General features: G+C 39.1%; 1 protein-coding gene across 1 annotated transcript in view; it reads left to right on the top strand.

Annotated features, from left to right (window-relative positions):
• Window positions 1-2,614: 2,614 nt before the first annotated feature.
• Window positions 2,615-24,488, top strand: part of LOC114656393 (receptor tyrosine-protein kinase erbB-4-like) — an 833,421-nt gene continuing 811,547 nt past the window's right edge. Inside the window, 1 exon segment of the mRNA XM_051930298.1 lies at window positions 2,615-3,012. Coding sequence (XP_051786258.1) covers window positions 2,937-3,012 — 76 coding nt within the window. The 5' untranslated portion in view covers window positions 2,615-2,936.

Raw genomic sequence — 24,488 nt, 5'->3', positions numbered from 1 at the left:
GAATATCTCTCTTAATGTTGTCGGCGGCTCCTCGTACGTTTCTTTCAGTGAACTGAGAACTCCTCATGAAAGTGCTGATGCATTGAACTTGGACCTCAGAAATAATGGAGGATTTTTCTCTAATCTAACACAAATCCTTAACACATAGCAGAAGAAAATCACGACACTTAGATAAAAAACTCATGGAAAAAAATAGTCAGGAGGAGAAGATAGGATATGAGGCTCTATTTAAATAAAGTAAACCAACACCATGCACTTCAGAATAAGAGAAAGAAAAGGCGAGAACATTCTGGTGCACTTCGAGATCCACCACCAGACTGCCCTCTTACGTTCAAGAAACCAAACACACTCTTCGAGGGCTGTGCTGGCACAATCAGGCTTGGATGGGCTCTTCATTTACTTTCAGGAAACGCAACTTATGGTACAGCCTGACAGGAGGCTGGGGACGGGACATGTGCAAGGGGCAAATCAGCCAAATACACCAGAGACGGGTCACCGGGCACACAAGAGGGCATCGAGAGTCGTCGACCTGAAGTGTAAGGAGCCTCTCAGGGACACTGAGAGAAGACGCAAAGTCCACATGGTGAGCGGGCAGCTGGGGCATCGAACCCAAAACCAGACAGACGTGAGGGAGCCATTACAAAGAAAAAACACACCGAAAAAGACACATGAGATAGATGGACATGAAAATCACCAAAGATAGGTGTGAAAGGCACTATATAAGAGATAGATAGATAGATAGATAGATAGATAGATAGATAGATAGATAGATAGATAGATAGATAGATAGATAGATAGATAGATAGATAGATGTGAAAGGCACTATAAAATAGATAGATAGATAGATGTGAAAGGCACTATATAATGGATAGATAGATAGTGTGATGCACTACATAAGATGCATATGTATTGATATATATGAAAACCACTACAGTATATAAGATACATTCATAAACTGATAGATGTGAAGTGTTATATAAATGATAGAAGTTATAGGCATTGTTTAAGACATACAAAAATGTTTATATCTAAAATGTGCTATATAATATGTAAATAGAAATATAGAAATAAAAGCCGCTATTTAAGGAACATAGATAAACTTATAGATATAAAATGTTCTATGTAAAAGAAATTAAAGAAAAAGAAATTAAATGCACTATACAAGTTACATACATAAATTACTAGATATGAAAAATGATAAATAATAGGCAGAAATGAAAGGCACTATATAGGAAACAAATACATTTTTAGATATAAAAAGTGCTATAAAATAGATAGATAGATAGATAGATAGATAGATAGATAGATAGATAGATAGATAGATAGATAGATAGATAGATAGATAGATAGGGAAGGCAATATAAGAAAGACAGACAGTAAAAACACCATGTAATAGATAAATACAAAAGATAGAAACATAACAAAGGAAGAACCTAACAGGTAGATATGAAAGGCACTATATGCTGTAGCTGCCCTGAAACCCTGCCCTAGATAAGCAGGTTAGGAAAATAAATAAAAATATGGTTAAAGGCACTATATAAGTTACATAGATATATTGATAGATATGACAGATGCTATATAATCAATATATATGAAAGGCACTATATAATATATTGACAGGTAATATAAAAGGTGCTGTAAGATTCCTCTGTAGATAGATATATAGATAGATAGATAGATAGATAGATAGATAGATAGATAGATAGATAGATAGATAGATAGATATGAAAGGCGCTATATAAGATTCATATATATATATATTTATATATATGCATTGATAAATAGGCACCTTTTCAATATAAAATTGTTCTTCTTGTTCTTTCCACCTTCAAACCGTATAGGAAAAAATAATGAAGTAAATTGAACTGGAGTGGTTTGAAAAATGTTTTAGTTCTTACTGTAAATGTTTCCCTCGGTTTTTAAGCTTTTACGTTTTTTATCAACAAATGTAAACATCGCTAGCAGTAAGCTCCAGCAGTTTAAAACATTTCATTATTTCAGATAGCTACTTTGAAAGTTCAGATAATTTGAAAACGCCATAACGTTAAAAAGCAGTGGTTTACAGTACTGCCGTTCCTTTCCTAGGTTAAGAAAATTCAAACTACACACATACACACTCACATACTTACACGCAGAGATAAATTTCGTTGACTTTGTTTTACTGTGCACTTGAAGCCCCTCGGATGTTGGGGTTATCTGAAGTGACAAATCATTGCCTTAACCTGCGCACTTCTACCGTTTTTGAAACAAAAGAGCTCCGCAGCTATGTTGGGCACAAACCTGAGCAGAACGCTAGTGATGCCCAGCAGGTACACAGTGGTTAGCGGGCATGAGAGGCACGGATAATGAGTCAGGGTTGTCATGATCCTCACTGCAGCATTTCAAGTTTTAATGAAAATTACTAGCCAAAGCACAGGAGCCCCTTCCAGCAATCGCATTCTAATGCGAGCCGTCAATCAGTGCTGCGCGCTCACACCCGCCTGTATGACAGGTGTTTACAAGCAATCAGAGCCCGGATTTTTTTGGCAGTTTGGAGACGCCAATAATAAAAGAGCTGGGAGGAGGAAAGACGGCAGAAGCCTGTGCCAACCTACCTTGCAGCCAATCTCCTTTGGCGGGCGTGGCTAGGAGCGCGGGGAGGCGGGGCCCAAACTGCACGAGCAGTTGCTGCGTGCTGAACTCAGCAGAGAGTAATGGAATGAGCCTACCAGTACAATGAGGACGAGCGACAGATCGCAGCGTGGAAACTAAACTACAAAACTGTCTAAACTTAAGGAGCACTGTGTAAAGCAAGAGGGTAAAGCACACCTGGAGAAACAGCAAAAATTATAATAAGTCAATAAATCCATAAACAAGAGGTTGACATATATACAATTTCCCTCTGGAGAAGGATATGTTGCTGGACATGTGAAAAAAAAGGAATTAACTCCCCCAAAATGAAGCTATCCACTCTGAGCTTTATCGGCTTTGTGTTGAATGCTGTGGCCATAGAATTGAGCACTTCACAATCAGGTGGGTGGGAGCTTCTTGCTATTATCCTTTTGGTTTTGCGAAGTTTCTCATTGAGTGGAAAAGCTGGGAAGAAATGCTGCTTTCTTTGCCGAATGGATTGCTTGCTTGTTTGTTTGTTTTGTTTTGTTTTTTGGGCACGATGCCCAGTGGTTCTTGTCGATTTCTTTTTTTTTTTTAATGTTGCGGCTTTTGATTCACCTGCCTTTTTTGTTCGGTTGGCAGCCCGAGCGACTGTTTTGTTGGGTTTATAAACTTTCCTGCAGTGACTTGATGAGACCATAAAGAAGCCTGGCAGTTGTCAGATCGTGTACCTCAGTCTGAGGCTGTTGTATTTGCGTCTTTCTTTTCCTGCATTTTGATCTTTTATTCTAGTATTTTTTTAAATTTTCTAATCATTGGCCATATAAGTCGTGCGTGACGTTCTTGCAGGTGCGGCGTTTACGATTTGAATGTTTGATTCAAGAAGGTGCAGTACACGTGTGGATGGTTCAGTCGTGTGCAGTGTATGACAACAGAATAATGTCAGTTTGACATATTCAACAGTCAAGTGTACTCGATTCCATGTATAACTTTAGGTTATTGTGCTCTTGCATGCATGGAAAAGTCGGCGTGTTACAAGACGTGAGTGAGCTCTATACTTTTGGGAAAAAAAAGAAAAAAGTGAATCGCATTGTGAAGACCACAACTAAGTCCCCGTTCCCTCGGAATACGAAGAAAGTGACAGATCTTTCATCAAAAGCAAACAACGACCGTAATACTTGAGCGACAATTTCGTAGCTACTCGAAAACCCACACAATATTTCGCGACGTTGTTTCAATACCCTTTGCGTCGCTGTGTTGTGTCGCTTTCTAGCCAGATCCGATTTTTTTTTTTTGCGACCGTATAATTTTATAAAAAAAAATATGTCGCTTTTTTTCTTTTGCGTGCAGGTTTTACTTGGCGGATTACTAACCAAAAAAATAAAAACAAAACAAAAACGCGCACTTCACGCGCGCCCTTGGCAACACAAGCAACCTTTGCGAAGCGGCGATCTTCTCAATGACAGCCTTCATTACAAGTCACGGACGCTGTGTTATCACTTTACGAACGTGTATGAATTATTATTATTATGATTACGATTAGAGGTGCAGTATGTTAGGTGCGCTATGCACCTGTCAAATGCGATATTTGGTGTCGATTTGCCTTCAGACCACCGCTTCCTTTTCACGTTCACAATAACTCGACCACCCATTCACCACTTCAATGCTTCTCGCGCCAGGAATGCACGGCGCCCGTTCCACTCGCGCCCCTTTCCCATGAGACTGTCCGCCAATTCCCCCACACACCCCCATCCTCCGTACCTCACCAGCGTTCTGCTCATCTGCTTTAATGATGACGAGCTCGGACTTCACGTACGCGCGTGGAGGGGTGATGGTGGTGAGTGCGTGGAGACCAGGGGAAGTACTTTGACACACACCCCCCCCCCCCCCCACCCCCCCCCCCCCCCCCACCCCCCCACTCCCTCTAGAATTTTATTGCCATTCCTGAACCAAAAGGGGACGAGCCGGCGTAACTGCGTGCGACAAAATTCATTTACAGTACCAGACTATGGAAGAGAAGACGAGTAGAAGTTCACTGCCTGAAATTAAAAGAAATTTGCAAGTTGAAAGGCTGCCTCGCGCTTTTGTCTGAAACAGACAACAATATCGGAAAGCAGCCTTGTTCGATGATTTTTTTTTCTTGCAGCGCTTTATTTATGTGGCTTTAAAATTTCCATTTCTTTCTTTTCGAAGCAAGCGAGACCAGCGAGTGTCTAGAAATGAGAACACAGGTATTTGTATTAGACATCCCATTGGGGACGCTGCTTCTCCGGATTTGGCTTCTCGAAACGCCGAGTTTTCCTTCCTGGTTTGGCCAGTGGATGGTAGCCAGGGCTTGTATTAGGATCCCTGATGATCGCATTAAACCTGTCAGGATAATCGCTGTCGAGGTGTGCTGGGAGACGTGCAGAATCTGACAGTGACCGAATTTTGGAAATCTAGAAAAAAAAGAAAACGAAGGCATTGAGTGCGGCGCCGTCTCGTTTGGCTTTACAGCGCGGGCGCGCCCCCGCGTCGGTGTCCGCGTGCATGTCGGGGCGGCAAAGCGAAAGCGGGGCCCAAGTTCAAGTTCGGCTCTAAAGACGCCTTGGAAGTGTAAGGTGACAACTGTGAAGTGTCCGGAAAACAAGTCTGGGGACTCGCAGGGATCAGAGCGACAGCGATCATCTTACACACCTTTACATGTTTGTTTGGATGCATCAAGAGAGTCTTGGTCATTTTAAATGTAATTAATCAGAATCCAAATCCATATATTTATATAGAGCACTCGAGGCTTGTCCTTTGCTAAAATTAAAATGCATTGTAATTCAAGACTCCTGTCTGCAGTGGGCATTAATATTAAAATACAAAGATAGATAGTCACTAGGAAATCACTATTTAAATAATGATAGATGGATCTGAAACGAACTACAGATATACATGAAAGGTACAAGGTAGACAGAGAGAGAGATAGAAAGGTACTATTTAATTAATGATAAATAATTAAAAGATATATATGAAAGGTACATGATAGAGCAGATAGATAAGAAATGAAATGTGCTATATTTATTAAATGAATAAATAGGCAAATAAGAAAGCCGACAAGTTAAATAAACATGAAGAGCACTGCCTTCACTGGACGGGGTATAGTTAGATGGCAAACAGATATGAACAGCACTATATAATAGATAAGACATGAAATGCACTATTTTCATTAAAATAGACAAATAAGAAAACTCGTGTGTTATATAAATATGAAAGGCTCTACATTCAGTATGTGAATATAGTTAGATGAACAAGTAGAAATTAAAGGCACTATATAAGAGATAAGAAATCAAATGCATTGTATTCCTTAAATGAATATACAGGTAAATAAGAAAACTGGCACTTTAGATAAGTAAGAAAAGCACTATGTGGATATAGTTAGATGAGCAGGTAGATATGAGTGGCACTGTATAATAGGAAAGGAATGAAATGCACTATAATCATTAAATTATAGGTGAATAAGAAAGTATTAGATTATTTTGAAAAGCTCACTGTTAGATGGACAGATATAAAAGACACTATATAGATAGGAAGATGAACAGATAGATCTGACAGGCACTATATAGTATATAGATAGATGGCACTATAAAATAGTGTATCTTAAATCTCAATATATGCTATTATGAATTTTCTTTTCGTTTTCAGCTGTTCTTAAGTAAAATGTCGCAGCTCTATTTGTCTCTTCATCTCTTTGTGGACTGGTATTTCTGTTAACATTCCCTGAGTCAGCTGCTGGATTTTTGCTTTTTAAATTTCTTGACTCCTATCTAAGTATGTCCATTTGGGGCACCATATATAGGAGTGTCTTTTAATTTAGTGGCGCATTATTGGCACTCGTATTTTCCTTTGCGGTTGTGTGATAATTTGACACGTCTCATTATGATTATTTTGGCATCACATAATCTGAATATACAACATTAGTGGCTCTTTCTTGCAATATGTTGCTGACGTGGTGTTAGTCCTTCTGTTTCTGTTACTCGTATTTTTATAGTTCAGGTTCAGATTACATTTTGTTATAAACTACAAGTACTTGCCTTCTGTCTTCCTGTTTTTTCCCTCATAACTAATTGTATGTAAGCCTATTAGTTTGTGATTTAATAAAATTACCATTGTTTCAAAATGATATTCATGTGCTGCTCTTTTTCATTTAGCGGAGGCCCAGTTTTTAATGCTTTAATGCAGCTTTTACTTAGCTGATAATTCATCTGATGTGATTGTTTTTATGTTTATTGGTTATTGGAAAAGCTGTTTCATTTGTATGTAGAAAATATTAATTACATATTAATGCTTTCCTTGAGTGCCTTTTATTTCTTGGTAGCAACAATATGTGTCAGTTAGGAAGACAGAAGTGGCGACACAATTCCGATTAAACCGTAACTTACAATAAAAAGGAGTATCAGAGATAAAGGAAACATTTATCATCACAGTCATAGCATACAACCTGACTGTCTTTACATGTGTTTCCACTCATTTTTAAAACCAACATGGTAAAAAAACTCAAGGGACTCTTAACATGACTGTGACGCATGTATAACATCGCAGGGCCAATGTGGCCTGTTTGAAAATGAGCAGACTGCACAACAGTTTGGTTCTCACTGTGACAGAGTAAGAAAACGTTTCGAAAGTCTTCTGACCTTCAGTTGAAGTTCTACCTGGAAGGAACTTTAGTGCATTTTTTTTTGTATTGATACTTTTACTGTACATTGAGAGCCTGATGTAAGACGTAACGTGTAAAATCTGGGAATAAAGTGCATTGCAAGTTACACACGGTATATCAGTTTAAATAGTCATGTTTATCAGAATCAAAGTATGACTACCCTGTACACATATGCACAGCCGAGGCTTTTGAGAGAGAGAACGTGTGTGTGTGTGTGTGTCCGTAACTGTATACACGTGTATTTATCAGTTTATAGATGGAGACAATGAAGGGCCATTTCAATGTGTCTATTATATACTTCTTTGTTAACTATATATATATATATATATATATATATACTGCATACATAATATATATATATATATATATATATATATATATATATATATATATATATATATATATATATATACTGCATACATAATATATACGTATCTCCTAAACAAAAAGTACCCAGGTGCCAATAATACATGGAGCTGACTTCACAGACTCTGTAAGGCCCTGAGACTCTGGGCAGAGAAGGTGCCACGTCAGCATGTACGGTAAAGCAACAAGTGAGATTGGACTCCACTGTGCACCTGTAGAAGTTGGTGAGCATAAATGGGGTCATCAGTTTTAGATCAAGTCTACAATGGTGGTATCCTCAGTAAACCTAATGATGAAGTTAGTGAGACTAGATGAAGACATCAAAGGGTGATCAGACCTAAGTGTCCTCTGCTCATGTTTGACAACATATGCTGCACGTCCACTCTCTGTCACACTGGTGCTAAAGACTTTCAGCCAACAAATCATTCAACAGAAGTGTATCAAGAAACGTGACTGGGGTCCTTTATACCAACAGCAGTATGGCTGTATAGTGCCTCACTGGGGCTGCCAAGTCAGAATGCTTTCTTTCTTTTTACATTTTCTTCATTTGTAGTCATTCCTGTGAATTTTCAGACAATATTGTGTGTGTGTGTGCGTGTGTGTTCAATTATCTAACTTTTCGTGTATCTATTTATTTATAGAGCTTTTGTAAAAAGCCAAATTTCCCCTTGGGGACAAACAAAGTTCAATCTATCTAACTGGTATATAGTGCCATTCATATCTATCTATCTATCTATCTATCTATCTATCTATCTATCTATCTATCTATCTATCTATCTATCTATCTATCTATCTATCTATCTATCTATCTATCTATCTATCTATCTATCTATCTATCTATCTATCTATCTATCTATCTATCATGTTTCTTCCATCTTAAAAATGTTAGGAAATTAAGGCGCTTTTTAAATAAACAGGATTCTGAGAAATTAATTCATGTATTTATTTCTAGTAGGATTGACTACTGCAATGCGGTGTTCACTGGGTGTTCAAACTGTTCTTTATACAGCCTCCAGTTAATCCAAAATGCAGCTGCAAGAATTATTACAAGAACAAGCAAATACGAACACATAACTCCAGTTCTTAAATCCTTACACTGGCTCCCGGTTAAGTTTAGGGCAGATTTCAAAATCCTTCTTTTAACATATAAAGCATTAAATGGCCGAGGTCCGGCTTACTTGTCTGAACTTATCATGACTTACAAACCAGAGCGCACATTAAGATCTCAAGATGCCGGTCTGCTTAGGATTCCAAGGATTAATAAAATAACAATGGGAGGTCGAGCTTTTAGTTACAGGGGGCCCCTAAACTGTGGAGTGGTGTGCCTGCTACTATAAGAGATGCCCCTTCGGTCTCAGCTTTTAAATCCCGGCTGAAGACTCACTACTTCAGTTTAGCACACCCTGACTAGAGCTGCTGATTAACTGTACAGACTGCATCTCTGTTGTTAGTCATTAGCACTAAAACATAAGTAACATGATAGTTCTAATTTGTTACTCACCCTCACCTATTCTGTTTCTCTTCTCGGTACTCAAATGTGCCACTTGGTGCCATGGCCCACCTGCCAAGTTGTTTTGCCTGCCTATGGAAAAGTCATCCCTGATGGAGGATCGCAGGAATCGTGGGGTAGAGGGGTCCTTTCATCGGATTGGCTGGCCCAGCACTGTTTCAGCTGTGGAATGGCCAAATGAGGGAAAGCAGCTTGATGGTTGAGGTCTCCAGGACTCTAAACAAATCCAAATCATATTATGGGATATCATCTATTGTTAAATTCTGCTCTGTACTTGTAAAATTATTATTTTTATACTGTATTGAGGATTTGTTCTGCTCTGTGTATTGTATTGTATTGACCCCATTTTTCTTTTTGACACCCACTGCATGCCCCACCTACCTGGAAAGGGGTCTCTTTTTGAATTGCGTTATCCGAGGTTTCTTCCATTTTTTTTCCTACAAGGATTTTTTTGGGAGTTTTTCCTTGTCTTCTTAGAGAGTCGAGGCTGGAGGGCTGTCAAGAGGCAGGGCCTGTTAAAGCCCATTGCGGCACTTCTTGTGTGATTTTTGGGCTATACAAAAATAAATTGTATTGTATTGTATTATATAGTGTATCTATCTATCTATCTATCTATCTATCTATCTATCTATCTATCTATCTATCTATCTATCTATCTATCTATCTATCTATCTATCTAATCATATATTTGTATGCATGTATATTTGCATATACTGTACATACTGTGTACACCTGTATACACCAGGTCAGTTTATTTATACTAGTACAATATTTAAAGAGAGAAAAATATAGTTTTTACTCCTTTATTTGCAGATGTTGATTATTTTTATGCTTTTCAGACCATTTCAAAAGTAATAGTAATTGATGTGTGATAGTTGTATGCAGCTTAGCATAAACCTGCTTAGATATGATAGACTGGTGCCCCATTTTTAGCTGGCTGGACTGGCTGCAGCACCCCACTCCCTTTAATTGGAATACATGTGCTTTGGAATCTCGTGTCATCTTATGTATGTGTTGAGGCCTGTTAGGACACAGGGACCATCGTAGTTAATTCTTGTTGGCATGATTGGCACTTAATGTAAACTAAACGGCCTTCCATGCAGTTCTGTGAGGGTCTTTCCAAAGCCAGAATGGTCAAGTTGTTCAGGTAAATGTGCTCCATTCTAGTCAGTCGTTCCTCTAAAGGCCACTCTAATTGTGCCTCCTGAAGTTCTATTGTAGTTTTATGCATATGCTGTAGTATTTATGTAACCATCGTCAGACTGCTGCTACTTTAATATTTACACAGGCCATTATTAATAAATAATACACATGCTCTGCCTGCCTGTTGCTTATTAAACATAGCGCATTTTAACAGTAAAGAAATAAAAGCCCCTGTCCTACCTTAAAAGACTCACATAGCCAAAATTGTGGTTTAATAGGATGTATTTACCTCAGTAGTGCTTGCAGACAGCACAGACCTAAAGGTATGTGAATTCGAAATGGCGTGTCATTAAACCGTGTTATACTGATCAGACAGAGACAACCTTGAATGGGACACTGGTCTGTCATGAGGACCCCTGACACAGACAACAAAAGACCACTGGTTAGCCTAGAATGTAGGCCAATGCTAGCTCAGGTAGTATACAACTGGTGTCTTTTTCCTTAGTTGTTATTAATTAATACCCATCTATTTTAAAGTATTACTATCTAGACATTTACCCAATTATTTATTCATTTATCTATTTATTACCTGAAATCTAAAAAATCAACATAGTTCTTGGCGTTAACATCCTGTTTGGTATGGAATTGGTAAAAGCAGTGATAATGTTTGTGATGTGCCATCTGTTGGAATGATAAATGCAATGCACATGTCTCTGTTGTATGCCTTTTAATACCTGGATTAGTAAAAGCAATCTTAATGTTTCTCATGCGCCATCTATAGGAATGACAAATGCCATGCGTATGTCTTTGTTATATGACTTTTGCATGGGATTTGTAATAGCAGTGTTAATATTTGTGATGCACAATCTGTTGGAATGACCAGTGCAATACATATGCCTCTCTGATATGCCATTTGGTATGGAGTTCCTAAAAGCAGTGTTGATGCATGTGATGTGCTATCTTTTAGAATAACAAATGCAATACATTTGCCTTTGTTATATGCCTTTTGGTATGGAATTTGTAAAAGTAACTTTAATGTTTGTGATGCACCATCTGTTGGAATCACAAATGCAATGAAAATGTCTCTGTTATATGCTGTTTGGTAAGGCGTTCGTAAAAGTAGTGTTAATGTTTGTGCCATCTGTTGGAATAATAAGTGCAATGCATATGTCTCATTATATGCCTTTTGTGTGGGATTCATAAAAGAAGCGTTAATGTTTGTGATGTGCCATCTGTTGGAATGATAAATGCAATTCATTTTAATAATTGAAATGTTTGTGTTGCACTATCTTTTGGAATGACAGAGATATGGCAACTAGATGGACACATAGATGCTTATCCTTTAATAAGATGGATAGTAAAGTTCTTTACTCATCTTGCTCTTGTCCTCTGTTTATGCATGTATTGTATTGCAGTCCTGGGGAATGTTATTTCATGCCACTGCATGTTGCACTATGGTGTATGGATGGTATAACCATAACGCCACTTGACATTTGAGCACACAAAAAATGGTGCAAGATTTGAACGCAGGCTCTTGGATCCATGAGACTGTGCCCCCCCACCCCGTGTATAATATACTGCAATTACATTTTTATAATGACTAGCTCATGGAGGAGGACTTTGAACTGAAAACCTTGTGATCTGCTGGTCCACATGCCTTTGCCACTAAGCCACATTACCCGTCTACCAATGCAGGGGGGGGCGCACAACTTATTTCAGGCCACTTGCTGCACATTGTTATGCATACCAATATAGTAAAGGAGCGTTCTGCGCCACATAGTAAACAGTAAATTCAATTTGTTATTTTAAGGGTTTTCATTATTTCAACAGGTATAATGAAAACACTGCAACATTCTGTACCTTCCTTCCCGGCTTGTGTTTCTGCTGTTAAATACATTTACATGTAAAATACCACCATGAATTGGCCTCTTTTGAAAAATTTAAAAGGGCTCCCGTTTCAATAATTTACAGCATCTAAAGCCACACCGCGCCAGAAAAATTAAAAAGGTGGAAAATGATTGAAGTCCTAAATCCTACTCGCAGACAAAGCCATCGGTTTTGTTGAAGTTCATTGAAGAAGTTTTAAATTTGTTTTCTGTTTAACAAGCGAGTAGAACTTGTCGACTGTAGAGCTTAGACCGAGACATAAACCGAGACCGAGACTCCTATGGGAGTCTTATCATTCCATGGAGCTGGGTTCAAATCCCAGCCTATGTGGACTTGGGTCTTTGTGGGGAAAGTTTTCTCTGAAAGCCCCAGGGTTTTACATTTCAGGTTTTACTGGTAATTAAAAATGAACTGAATGCCCCCCTGTAATGGAACAGTGTCCCCTCCAGGATGGTTCCCCACCATGTGTCTGATGCTGCAGAAAATGATTTCTTTTGAAAAATCATTATAATTTGATGAATGGTATATGTTTGTCTGATTGGCTTTTTGAAATGCCAGCTTGTAAATGAGTTGCATGTTGGCATAGTGGTAAATGCAACTATCACCCACGTCTGGTCACTACAATAGTGGAGTTGGTACATTTGCCATGGGTGTGTATGAGAATTTCTTCTCACTATTCAATGATGAATTCTCATTGGTTGCTGGTGACTTAAACATCAGCTAGGTGCACCATGAGGTGAACTGGCATCCCAGCCAGGTATTTTGTTCTGCTGGGACTCTGCCTAACACATGACTACAATAGCTTTATGTCATGGCATAACGGTTCTTTCAGCAGTAGAGTTTTGAAAGTGGTACCATGGTTAATGCATCTGTGTTATGGGCTTGAGGAACCTGGGTTCCGATCCCAAACTGTTAACTGTCTATGTGGAATTTGCAAATTTTCCACAGATTTGTGTGAGTGAATATTTTTTCTCACAACTACAGAGAGACTGATGGTTCCTCTAAATTTAATAATGAAGTTGGTGAGCATAGGTAGAGACATCAGCTGGTGATTATGCCTTCGATGGTGATGTCCACAGTAAATTTAACGATGAAGTCGGCGAACATAGAGAAAGACAGGAGTTGGCAATCAGGCCTACAATGATTGTGTTCTCAGTATGCTTAATAAGGAAGTTGGTGGGAATCGATGAAGACTTGAGCTTTTGAGCAGGCCAACAATGGTGGTGTCCTCTGTAAATTTAATAGTGAAGTTGGTGATCCCAGATAAAGACATGAGCTGGTGATCAGGCCTATGATGCTGGTGTCCTCTGCAAATTTAACAATAAAGTTGGAAAGAAGACAACAGTTGGTGATCATGTCTAACATGGTGTCCTCTGAAATTTAACAATGAAGTCAGCGAACATAGAGAAAGACAGGAGTTGGCTATCAGGCCTACGATGCTTGTGATCTCAGCAAGCGTCAGTGAGGAAGCTGTTGAACATCGATGTGGATGTGAGCTTTTCAGCAGGCCAACAATGGTGGTGTCCTCTGTAAACTTAATAGTGAAGCTGGTGATCCCAGATAAAGACATGAGCTGGTGATCAGGCCTATGATGTTGGTGTCCACAATTTAATTTAATGATGAAGTTGATGAATGTAAAGAAAGACATGAGTTGGTAATCGGGACTATAAGTTGGATAGGAGATACAGGAATTGGCAATCAGGCATACAGAAAGACATGAGTAGGTAATCAGGCCTACAACAATTGTGGTCTCGGTAAACTTAATGAGAAAGCTGGTGAGAATCGATGAAGACATGAGTTGGTGATCATTCCTACGATGGTGGTGCCGTCTGCAAATTGGTGATCATGCCTAAGGTAGTGTCCACTGAAATGTAATTATGAAGTTGGTGAACGTAGAGAAAGACGTGAGTTGGTAATCAGACCTATTACGATTGTGTTCTCAGTAAGCTTAATGAGGAAGTTGGTGAGAATCGATAAAGACATGAGTTAGTTGGTGATCAGACCTATATCGGCGGTGTCCTCTGCAAATTTAATGGTAAAGTTGGAAAGGAGACAGCAATTGGTGATCATGCCTAAGGTGGTGTCCTCTGAAATTTAATGATGAAGTCGGTGAATGTAGAAAAAGACATGAGTTGGTGACCAGACCTTCGATGGCAGTGTCCTTTATAAATTTAATGATGAATGGTGAATGTATTGTAGAGAAAGACATGAGTTGGCAATCAGGCCTACAATGACTGAGATCTCAGTAAGCCTCAGTGAGGAAGTTGGTGACCATTGAGGGAGACGTGAGCTGTTGAGCAGACCTACAATTGTAGTGTCCTCTGTGAATTTAATAATGAAGCAGGTGAGCACAGATAAAGACATTAGCTGGTCATCAAGCCTATGATGGTGATGTCCTCAGCAAATTTAATGATGAAGTTGTTGAACATACAGAAAGAAATGAGTTGGTAATCAGGCCTACAACAATTGTGTTCTCGGTAAACTTAATGAGGAAGTTGGTGAGAATCGATGAAGACATTAGTTGGTGATCATTCCTACGATGGTGGTGCCCTCTGCAAATTTAATGGTAAAGTTGGAAAGGAGACACAGATTGGTGATCGTGCCTAAGGGGGTGTTTTCTGAAATTTAATGATGAAGTCAGTGAATGTAGCGAGATACGAGTTGGCAATCAGGTCTACAACATCAGTGTTCTCAGTAAGCCTAATGAGGAAGTTGATGAGAATCGATGAAGCCATGAGTTGATGATCAGATGTTTGATGGTGGTGTCCTCTGCAAATTTAATGATAAAGTTGGAAAGGAGATACAGATTGGTGATCGTGCCTAAGGTGGTGTCCTCTGAAATTTAATGATGAATTTGGTGAATGTACTGTAGAGAAAGAGGTCAGTTGGCAATCAGGGCTACAATGACTGCGATCTTAGTAAGTCTCAGTTGAGGAAGTTGGTGAGCATCGAGGAAGAAGTAAGCTGTTGAGTAGACCTACAATGGTGGTGTCCTCTGTGAATTTAATAATGAAGGTGGTGAGTACAAATAAAGACATGAGTTGGTGATCAGGCCTACGATGATGGTGTCCTCAGCAAATTTAATGATGAAGTCAGTGAACTTAGAGAAAGACAGGAGTTGGTAATCAGACCTACAACAATTGTGTTCTCAGTGAGCTTAATGAGGAAGTTGGTGAGAATCAATGAAGACATGAGCTGGTGATCAGGCCTACAAAAGTGGTGTTCTTGATAAATTTAATGGTAAACCTGGAAAGGAGATCCCAATTGGTGATCAGGCCTACAATGATTGTGTCCTCTGTAAATTTAATATTAAAGTTGGTGAATGTAGGGAAAGACATGAGTTGGCAATCAGGCCTACAATGACTGTGACCTCAGTTGAGGAAGTTGGTGAGCATCGACAGAGACATGAGATGTTGAGTAGACCTACAATGGTGGTGTCCTCTGTGAATTTAATAATGAAGGTGGTGAGTACAAATAAAGACTTGAGTTGGTGATCAGGTCTACAAAAGGGCTGTTATTGGCAAATTTAATGATAAACCTGGAAAGGAGACACCAATTGGTGATCAGGCCTACTATGATTGTGTCCTCTGTAAATTTAACATTAAACTTGGTCAGCATTGATGGAGACATCAGTTGGTGATCAGGTCTATGACGGTGATGTCGGTAAACGTAACGATGAAGTCAGTGAGCAAACATGAAAGCACGATTGGTGATGAGACTTGAAGGTCACTGGCTATAGTCAAATATTTTTCTTATTTTCTATTTTTTGCTTAGTACCTTTTCTTATTGCTTGTCCATACACCGTGACGTTACTTTTAAGACTCTAATAATCAAAATCAAATTTTACCGTTTCCTGTGCACTTATTTTTTGGCTTAAATACGTTTTGCAAGTTTTTTGCATATTTTTAGCATGCCGTTAAAATGGTTTTCTCCAAATCCATACCAGTAGAAGAATTTCACAGAGGAAATAAGCCATCGCTTAACTAACATAGAGGAGTTCAATTAAAAGAAGAAATGGGTTAGGATGTAAACCAAAAACCACATGGAGCCACCCAGCCAGCACTTGCAAACCCCGGAGTGACACCATTACGTTTGTGACATTGTGACGCCCCCAAGGGGGATCCGACATAACGTTTGGAAAGCTCCGCCCTAAGCCTCCATGGCCTGGATGGGGGGGGGGGGGGGGTTCACCTGCTGTGGTGTTTCAGATTTTGTTTTAATATTGTTTTTAAATTTGTTTTTATTGTTCAGTTTCCAACAAAGAAAACTGAAGATTTCTGGAGTTTAGCAAAGAGAAGGGAACATTTTGGCAAACAAGAGGATTTCTCAGGGTTTCCTTGTTGCATAAGAGAATTGGTGGGCGTTTTTAAAGGAAAAAAAAAAACAAGAAACCCTTAAATGAATAATGTCTAATTAAAACTCTTCACTTGGACGAATTGCCAGCGAAGGAGATGCTGTTTCCCTTACAGTGGGCACCTATTTTAGGAAAAAAAATGCACTCAGCACTCTGGTGTCGTCTTAATACTAGAAATTAATTTGATTTCATTTTCTTTCCATTGTTAGCCCCCTCTGTGTTGGTAAAGCCGATGTTCTGTTTGGCCCCTCAGGTGGTTCCAAGTTTTGTTTGCGTAGTTCAGCCATTACACTAATTACTGCTCACTCGTGAAGAGTGTTTTCAGATAATAAAGACTTCTAAAGGTGGGTAATCAACCCTTCTTACATAATAATACCCTGTGATTCCGCACCCTCTTCTGCTTTTCATGTTCCGAAACTCCATCTTCTGCTGAGAGTCATGGTGGTGGAAGTCTATGCAGGTCAGCTCAGCTCAGACTTCCCTGTCCCCATTTATAGATTCCAGTGCTTTCTGGGGAATTCTCAGATGTTCCCAAATTAGCCGAGTGATGTAATCCTTCCGGTGTCCCCCTGTGCAGTCCCCCCCTGGAGCCATATGACATACCCAAACCGTCACAACTGTCTCCTCCCGATCCTGAGGAGCAGCGTCTCTACTCTGAGGCTCTGCTGAGTCATTGAGCTTCCTACCGCTCAGACACCCTATTAAGAAACCTCATTTCTGCTGCATGTGCTTGTGATCTCATTCATGCGATCTCACAGCTCAGGAGAGGACAGGGGTGTAGACTTCATCTTTAGACTCGGCACCTGCTTCACCACCATGGATGGGAACAACGGTTGCAGAACAGTGGCTGTCGCTCCAATCCCCTCGTAGAAATTATGTTCCCTACTTCCATCACTCATAAACAAGACCCCCAGATACTTGAACTCCTCCGCTCAGGGCAGTTGTTTCCCACCTCACCTGGATAGAGCAATCCACTCTTTTCTGAGAGAGAACCGAGAACCTCAGACTTGCCATTTGGTAAGTTGCATGGGCTGCAGCTTGTCACAGTAAGCACAGGGCACAAGGTAGGCACAATCCCCAAACAGGGCACCAGGGTAAACACACACACACACATATGCTAAAGCCAATGTGTCATCTCCAGTCCACCTAACCGGCATGTCTCTGGACTATTGGGGGTAAACTGGAACACCCTGAGGAAACCCACATGGACACGGGGAGAACATGCAAACTCCATGCAGGGAGGCCCAAATTCTGGTCTCCTTACTGCAAGGCCGCAGCACCACCACTGTCCACCATGCCACTCTTGGACAATATAAACAATGGCATTTGAAACATGCAAGAATACCATTAGGCACACAAGGTTACAAAATAATTTAAATGCATAATAATTTTAAATCATTCCACAAAATATGAATGGTTGATTACTTTCCCTGCAATATTTCATGTTGTGTTTTCTTCTTATTTCTGCAGCCGTCCTCACGCACAGTGAAGTGTTCCTCCCACACGTGTCTTCAGAGCTCCTCTCCTTTCCTCTCCTCTCCTCCTTTCTATTCCATGGTCACAAGCGCTGAACGTTTCAAACATCTGTTGCCGGTGACTGGGTTGGAAGACCCACTGGCTCGGTGGTTGTTGACATTCATCTTTCTGTGAGGTCTCATTATTGCCGCAGATAATTAGTTAATAGATTACAAAACATTTAATCAGTTCAACAGCCAAACTCCCCACTTCTGTATCATATAATATTCCCGATGAGCAAACGCCTGCAAGGGGTTTGCATAAGTCCAAATGAGAAATTAAGTGCAGAGAAGTTAACCGAGGCTGCCAGAGGGTGACAAGATGTTGAGTGAATTGCTTTTAGATGAAACAAATTAAGAAGCGGGAGTGAGACAATCCCCTGTTCATATTATTAGGCACGCTTTGTTTTCAGGCAAAGCAGAATATTTGAGATGCTAATTTTCTTAAGAATCTGAGCAATGCACCTCATTTTGATGACTTGTGTGATCAGAATAAAAATTCCAGTTGTAATCTCAGCCTTTGTCTTGCATAAGAGACAAACAATTTAAGATGTTTTTGTCAGAAGTACACTGGCGAGGATTACACCATGTGTGAGTGTTATATCAATATCTGCTCGGAGAGGAAAGGAACCTGCTGCTTCTCCATTCTGAGATTATTGGATTTCATATATCGTGTCATTCGCCTCACCACATCAAAGGGGACATACTTTTAGAAAATTAAGTGAGGGGCGTTTTATGGAATTACAGTTAAAGTCATCAATGGAGGAAATGTCTGAACTCAGAGAAAATGGGAGTTTGGACCGAGTCCCCTTTAAGAGAATTGACAGAAATGGCGTCACGTTAGGGAGACGTCAGATACATCCTTGCCTTCAGTGGCCAAGCTGAACGTGTAGTGGTAGACCTCAAATAATGCCTTACAGAAATAAGTTTTAATATAGTGCCTTTCATTATCTATCTATCGATCAATCTATCCATCTATCTGTCTATCATATAGTGTCTTTCACTATCTATCTATCTATCTATCTGGCTATCTAGCTATCTATTATATAGTGCCTTTCATAACTACCTTTCTCTTATATAATTCCATATATATTATATAGTGCCTTTCTCATGTATCTATCTCATCTATCTATCTATCTATCATATAGTGCCTTTCCTATCTATCTATCTATCTATCTATCTATCTATCTATCTATCTATCTATCTATCTATCTATCTATCTATCTATTTATCTATCTATCTATCATATAGTGCCTTTCACTTTCTATCTATCTATCTGGCTATCTAGCTATCTATTATATAGTGCCTTTCATAATTACCTTTCTCTTATATAATTCCATATATATTATATAGTGCCTTTCTCATGTATCTATCTCATCTATCTATCTATCATATAGTGTCTTTCCTATCTATCTATCTATCTATCTATCTATCTATCTATCTATCTATCTATCTATCTATCTATCTATCTATCTATCTATCTATCTATCATATAGTGCCTTTCACTTTCTATCTATCTATCTGGCTATCTAGCTATCTATTATATAGTGCCTTTCATAACTACCTTTCTCTTATATAATTCCATATATATTATATAGTGCCTTTCTCATGTATCTATGTAGTTCATCTATCTATCTATCTATCTATCTATCTATCTATCTATCTATCTATCTATCTATCTATCTACAGTGGTGTGAAAAACTATTTGCCCCCTTCCTGATTTCTTATTCTTTTGCATGTTTGTCACACAAAATGTTTCTGATCATCAAACACATTTAACCATTAGTCAAATATAACACAAGTAAACACAAAATGCAGTTTGTAAATGGTGGTTTTTATTATTTAGGGAGAAAAAAAAATCCAAACCTACATGGCCCTGTGTGAAAAAGTAATTGCCCCCTGAACCTAATAACTGGTTGGGCCACCCTTAGCAGCAATAACTGCAATCAAGCGATTGCGATAACTTGCAATGAGTCTTTTACAGCGCTCTGGAGGAATTTTGGCCCACTCATCTTTGCAAAATTGTTGTAATTCAGCTTTATTTGAGGGTTTCTAGCATGAACCGCCTTTTTAAGGTCATGCCATAGCATCTCAGTTGGATTCAGGTCAGGACTTTGACTAGGCCACTCCATTTTGTTTTTCTTCAGCCATTCAGAGGTGGATTTGCTGGTGTGTTTTGGATCATTGTCCTGTTGCAGCACCCAAGATCGCTTCAGCTTGAGTTCACGAACAGATGGCCGGACATTCTCCTTCAGGATTTTTTGGTAGACAGTAGAATTCATGGTTCCATCTATCACAGCAAGCCTTCCAGGTCCTGAAGCAGCAAAACAACCCCAGACCATTACACTACCACCACCATATTTTACTGTTGGTATGATGTTCTTTTTCTGAAATGCTGTGTTCCTTTTACGCCAGATGTAACGGGATATTTGCCTTCCAAAAAGTTCAACTTTTGACTCATCAGTCCACAAGGTATTTTCCCAAAAGTCTTGGCAATCATTGAGATGCTTCTTAGCAAAATTGAGACGAGCCCTAATGTTCTTTTTGCTTAACAGTGGTTTGCGTCTTGGAAATCTGCCATGCAGGCCGTTTTTGCCCAGTCTCTTACTTATGGTGGAGTCGTGAACACTGACCTTAATTGAGGCAAGTGAGGCCTGCAGTTCTTTAGACTTTGTCCTGGGGTCTTTTGTGACCTCTCGGATGAGTCATCTCTGCACTCTTGGGGTAATTTTGGTCGGCCGGCCACTCCTGGGAAGGTTCACCACTGTTCCATGTTTTTGCCATTTGTGGATAATGGCTCTCACTGTGGTTCGCTGGAGTCCCAAAGCTTTAGAAATGGCTTTATAACCTTTACCAGACTGATAGATCTCAATTACTTCTGTTCTCATTTGTTCCTGAATTTCTTTGGATCTTGGCATGATGTCTAGCTTTTGAGGTGCTTTTGGTCTACTTCTCTGTGTCAGGTAGCTCCTATTTAAGTGATTTCTTGATTGAAACAGGTGTGGCAGTAATCAGGCCTGGGGGTGGCTACGGAAATTGAACTCAGGTGTGATACACCACAGTTAGGTTATTTTTTAACAAGGGGGCAATTACTTTTTCACACAGGGCCATGTAGGTTTGGATTTTTTTTCTCCCTAAATAATAAACACCATCATTTAAAAACTGCATTTTGTGTTTACTTGTGTTATATTTGACTAATGGTTAAATGTGTTTGATGATCAGAAACATTTTGTGTGACAAACATGCAAAAGAATAAGAAATTAGGAAGGGGGCAAATAGTTTTTCACACCACTGTATCTATCTGGCTATCTAGCTATCTATTATATAGTGCCTTTCATAACTACCTTTCTCTTATATAATTCCATATATATTATATAGTGCCTTTCTCATCTATCTATCTATCTATCTATCTATCTATCTATCTATCTATCTATCTATCTATCTATCTATCTATCTATCTATCTATCTATCTATCTATCTATCTATCATACAGTGCCTTTTATACCTATCTACTGTATCTCAAACAAACTCTGAATCCTGTCATAGAAATGAAATAGACATACTGTAAGTTAGTCATTTGGTTTTTGATGTGTACAGCAATCATGATAGTTAAATTGCCTTCTAGAACTCTGAAGGATACAGAGAATCAGGGCCAATTTTACAAAATGATGCAGATATAACTTAGTTGAATCTAATTTTACACCACTGAAGAAGGCATAACTCCATCAATTAGCTTTTAATATAGTGCCTTTCACAGCAATCACCTTGGCAAGGTGCCTTTTGAAGCACTGAAGAACGCTGAGAATCTAAGCCGACATCAGATCTAATTTTACCCAATGCAAATGTACTTCGGTCCGTACTCCTTTGATGTAGTAGCTTCTAATGCTGTGAGTGATATTCTAGTCCGTGTCTTCTAAAGTGAAGGGAATTCCACTCGTCTGATTGTTCAGTAGACCAGCTGGGTGTCTCCCTACATTCCTTCTCGATAAGCTGTTATTATTTTCTTGCCTAATATTTTTAAAACGTAGTGCTGCTGAGATGCAGACTGTCTCATGGTAATTGGGCTAGGCTGTCTGTCATCATGAAATTTTGCAACACTTCAGAAAGTGGTAAAACTGGCTGTCCCAAAAATGAGACATGGAACAATGAATATGTTTTGGCAGCTTAAAGATCTGAGCTAGTTGAGCCATCATACTTCAAAACTCCAAGAAAAGATGATAAAGCCGCATACAGTATATACAATATACTGTATGGCCTATGCTATATATGCACTCTGTATATACACACATATGTATAATATATAGATGTATATGAGCATTAAATACATATAAATACATATATACATACAGTATGTGTGTATTTATATAAATATACACTACAGTATACATATGCATACAAAAATGTGTACCTCTGCATATGAATAATATATATATATATATATATATATATATATATATATATATATATATATATATCCATCCATCCATCCATTTTCCAACCCGCTGAATCCGAACACAGGGTCACGGGGGTCTGCTGGAGCCAATCCCAGCCAACACAGGGCACAAGGCAGGAAACAATCCCGGGCAGGGTGCCAACCCACCGCAGATATATATATATATATATATATATATATATATATATATATATACTGTATATATATATATATATATATGTATTTGTGTGTATGTATATATATATATATATATATATATATATACTGTATATATATATATATATATATATGTATTTGTGTGTATGTATATGTATATAATATAGTAAAGCGAAGCGAGCAGGGGGCGAAGCCCCCTAGTATAATATAGTAATAACAACAGACAAAGCAACTGGATGAGTTGGGGTGTCACCCTAGTAAATGCCATTTAATTGACTAAAGAAAATTTAAAAGAAACAAGAATATGACAAAGGCCGAGGCTGCTGTGGCTCAGAAAGTTTTAGATAAGGTCACTTCTGAGCAGGCGCTCCTTCTCCCTCAGATGTGCACTCCACCTTCTACTGAATGGCTTGTTATATACGGGGGCTCCAGATGGGGTGGGGTTTTCTGGGCTGGAAAGGAGTTGGAATCACATGTCTCCCCGCTGATGTCCTTCAGTACTGCAAATGAAAAAGGAGAATGTGTTATAAACAGCACCCTCTCTCGACTCGGAGTGGTATTGCTTACCTTGCAAGAGCTCTATTGGTGCTCTGTGAGCGCATCTGCCTGAGACATTTTATATATATGCGCGTGTGTATGTGTGTGTGTATAATATATATACACACATACACACAGACACACACGCACACGTTATAATTATAACACAGGCGATAAATACAATTTGAACGATGGGGTTGGGGGCTCACCAATGTAGTCCCATTTAATGGATGCAAACAATGGTGTAGTGATATAAAACAAACAATATTAATAATAATTCTTTACATTTATATAGTGCTTTTCTCACTACTCAAAGGGCTATCCACACAGGGAGGACCTGGAAAGCGAACCCACAATCTTCTTACTGCAAAGCAGCAGTGCTACCACTGTGCCACCTGTGAGGACATTGGGATAACCAAATGTTTAGTGTTCACAACTCCCAATTCAAAAGACGCTTCTAAGTGCGGGATCAGTCTTCTCCATGTGTTCTACAGTCTGGCATAGCTGGTGAGGTTGAAAAGGTGAGACTTCTAGAACAGAGCAAAAAATGTGACATCAGAGCCCCTCAGGCAAGTCAATTTCTGGTAGGTGCACAGGAAGGGGGAAGGAGCCAGAAACTGCATCACCCTAATCTATGACTCTGGGGGGGTCTTTACCTTAAGAGAGCTCTGAAGAAACTACATAGCTGAATGTGTCATTTTCTAAACACACTTTCTAAACCCTTCTGTGGGAAGCTTGAGTATCTCAGCAAGCCTGGAGCACACAGCAGGGGCACATACAGTATATATATATATATATATATATATATATATATGTGTGTGTGTGTATATATGTATATATATGTACTTCAAAACCTAGCAAAATAACAGATTATGCAGTTTCACAGCCGATCTAGTCGAGAATCAAATAAACTTAAATATTTTTATAAATGTCGCTTCTGAATTTGGAAAAAAAGTGCCTTCTTCAGCACAGATTTGGGTGTGATCCCAGACTTCCCATCTCTTTGTTTTATAAAGATGGTGCAAGGTTGCAAGGTGGAACTTCTGGATTTGGAATGGAACTGACCTCGTGGTTCTTCTGGAATTTCTGCTTTCACTGTAAAGGAAAAAAGGGAGAAGTCCATGTGACCACATTTCCACATTCACCATTGTCCTTATTCTCATGTCATTAGAGCCCTGAAGGTGATCCCCAAGTGCACATATTTTGTATATATGTGTGTGTATGTATGTATGGATGTGGACACACACATGCATATATATTTAGTACTGTGGAGTTTGTGACAATATATACAAAGA

This window comes from Erpetoichthys calabaricus, chromosome 8 (assembly GCF_900747795.2).
Source record: "Erpetoichthys calabaricus chromosome 8, fErpCal1.3, whole genome shotgun sequence".
In the NCBI taxonomy this organism is placed as follows: Eukaryota; Metazoa; Chordata; class Cladistia; order Polypteriformes; family Polypteridae; genus Erpetoichthys; species Erpetoichthys calabaricus.
This window is presented reverse-complemented; position numbering and strand designations above follow the sequence as displayed.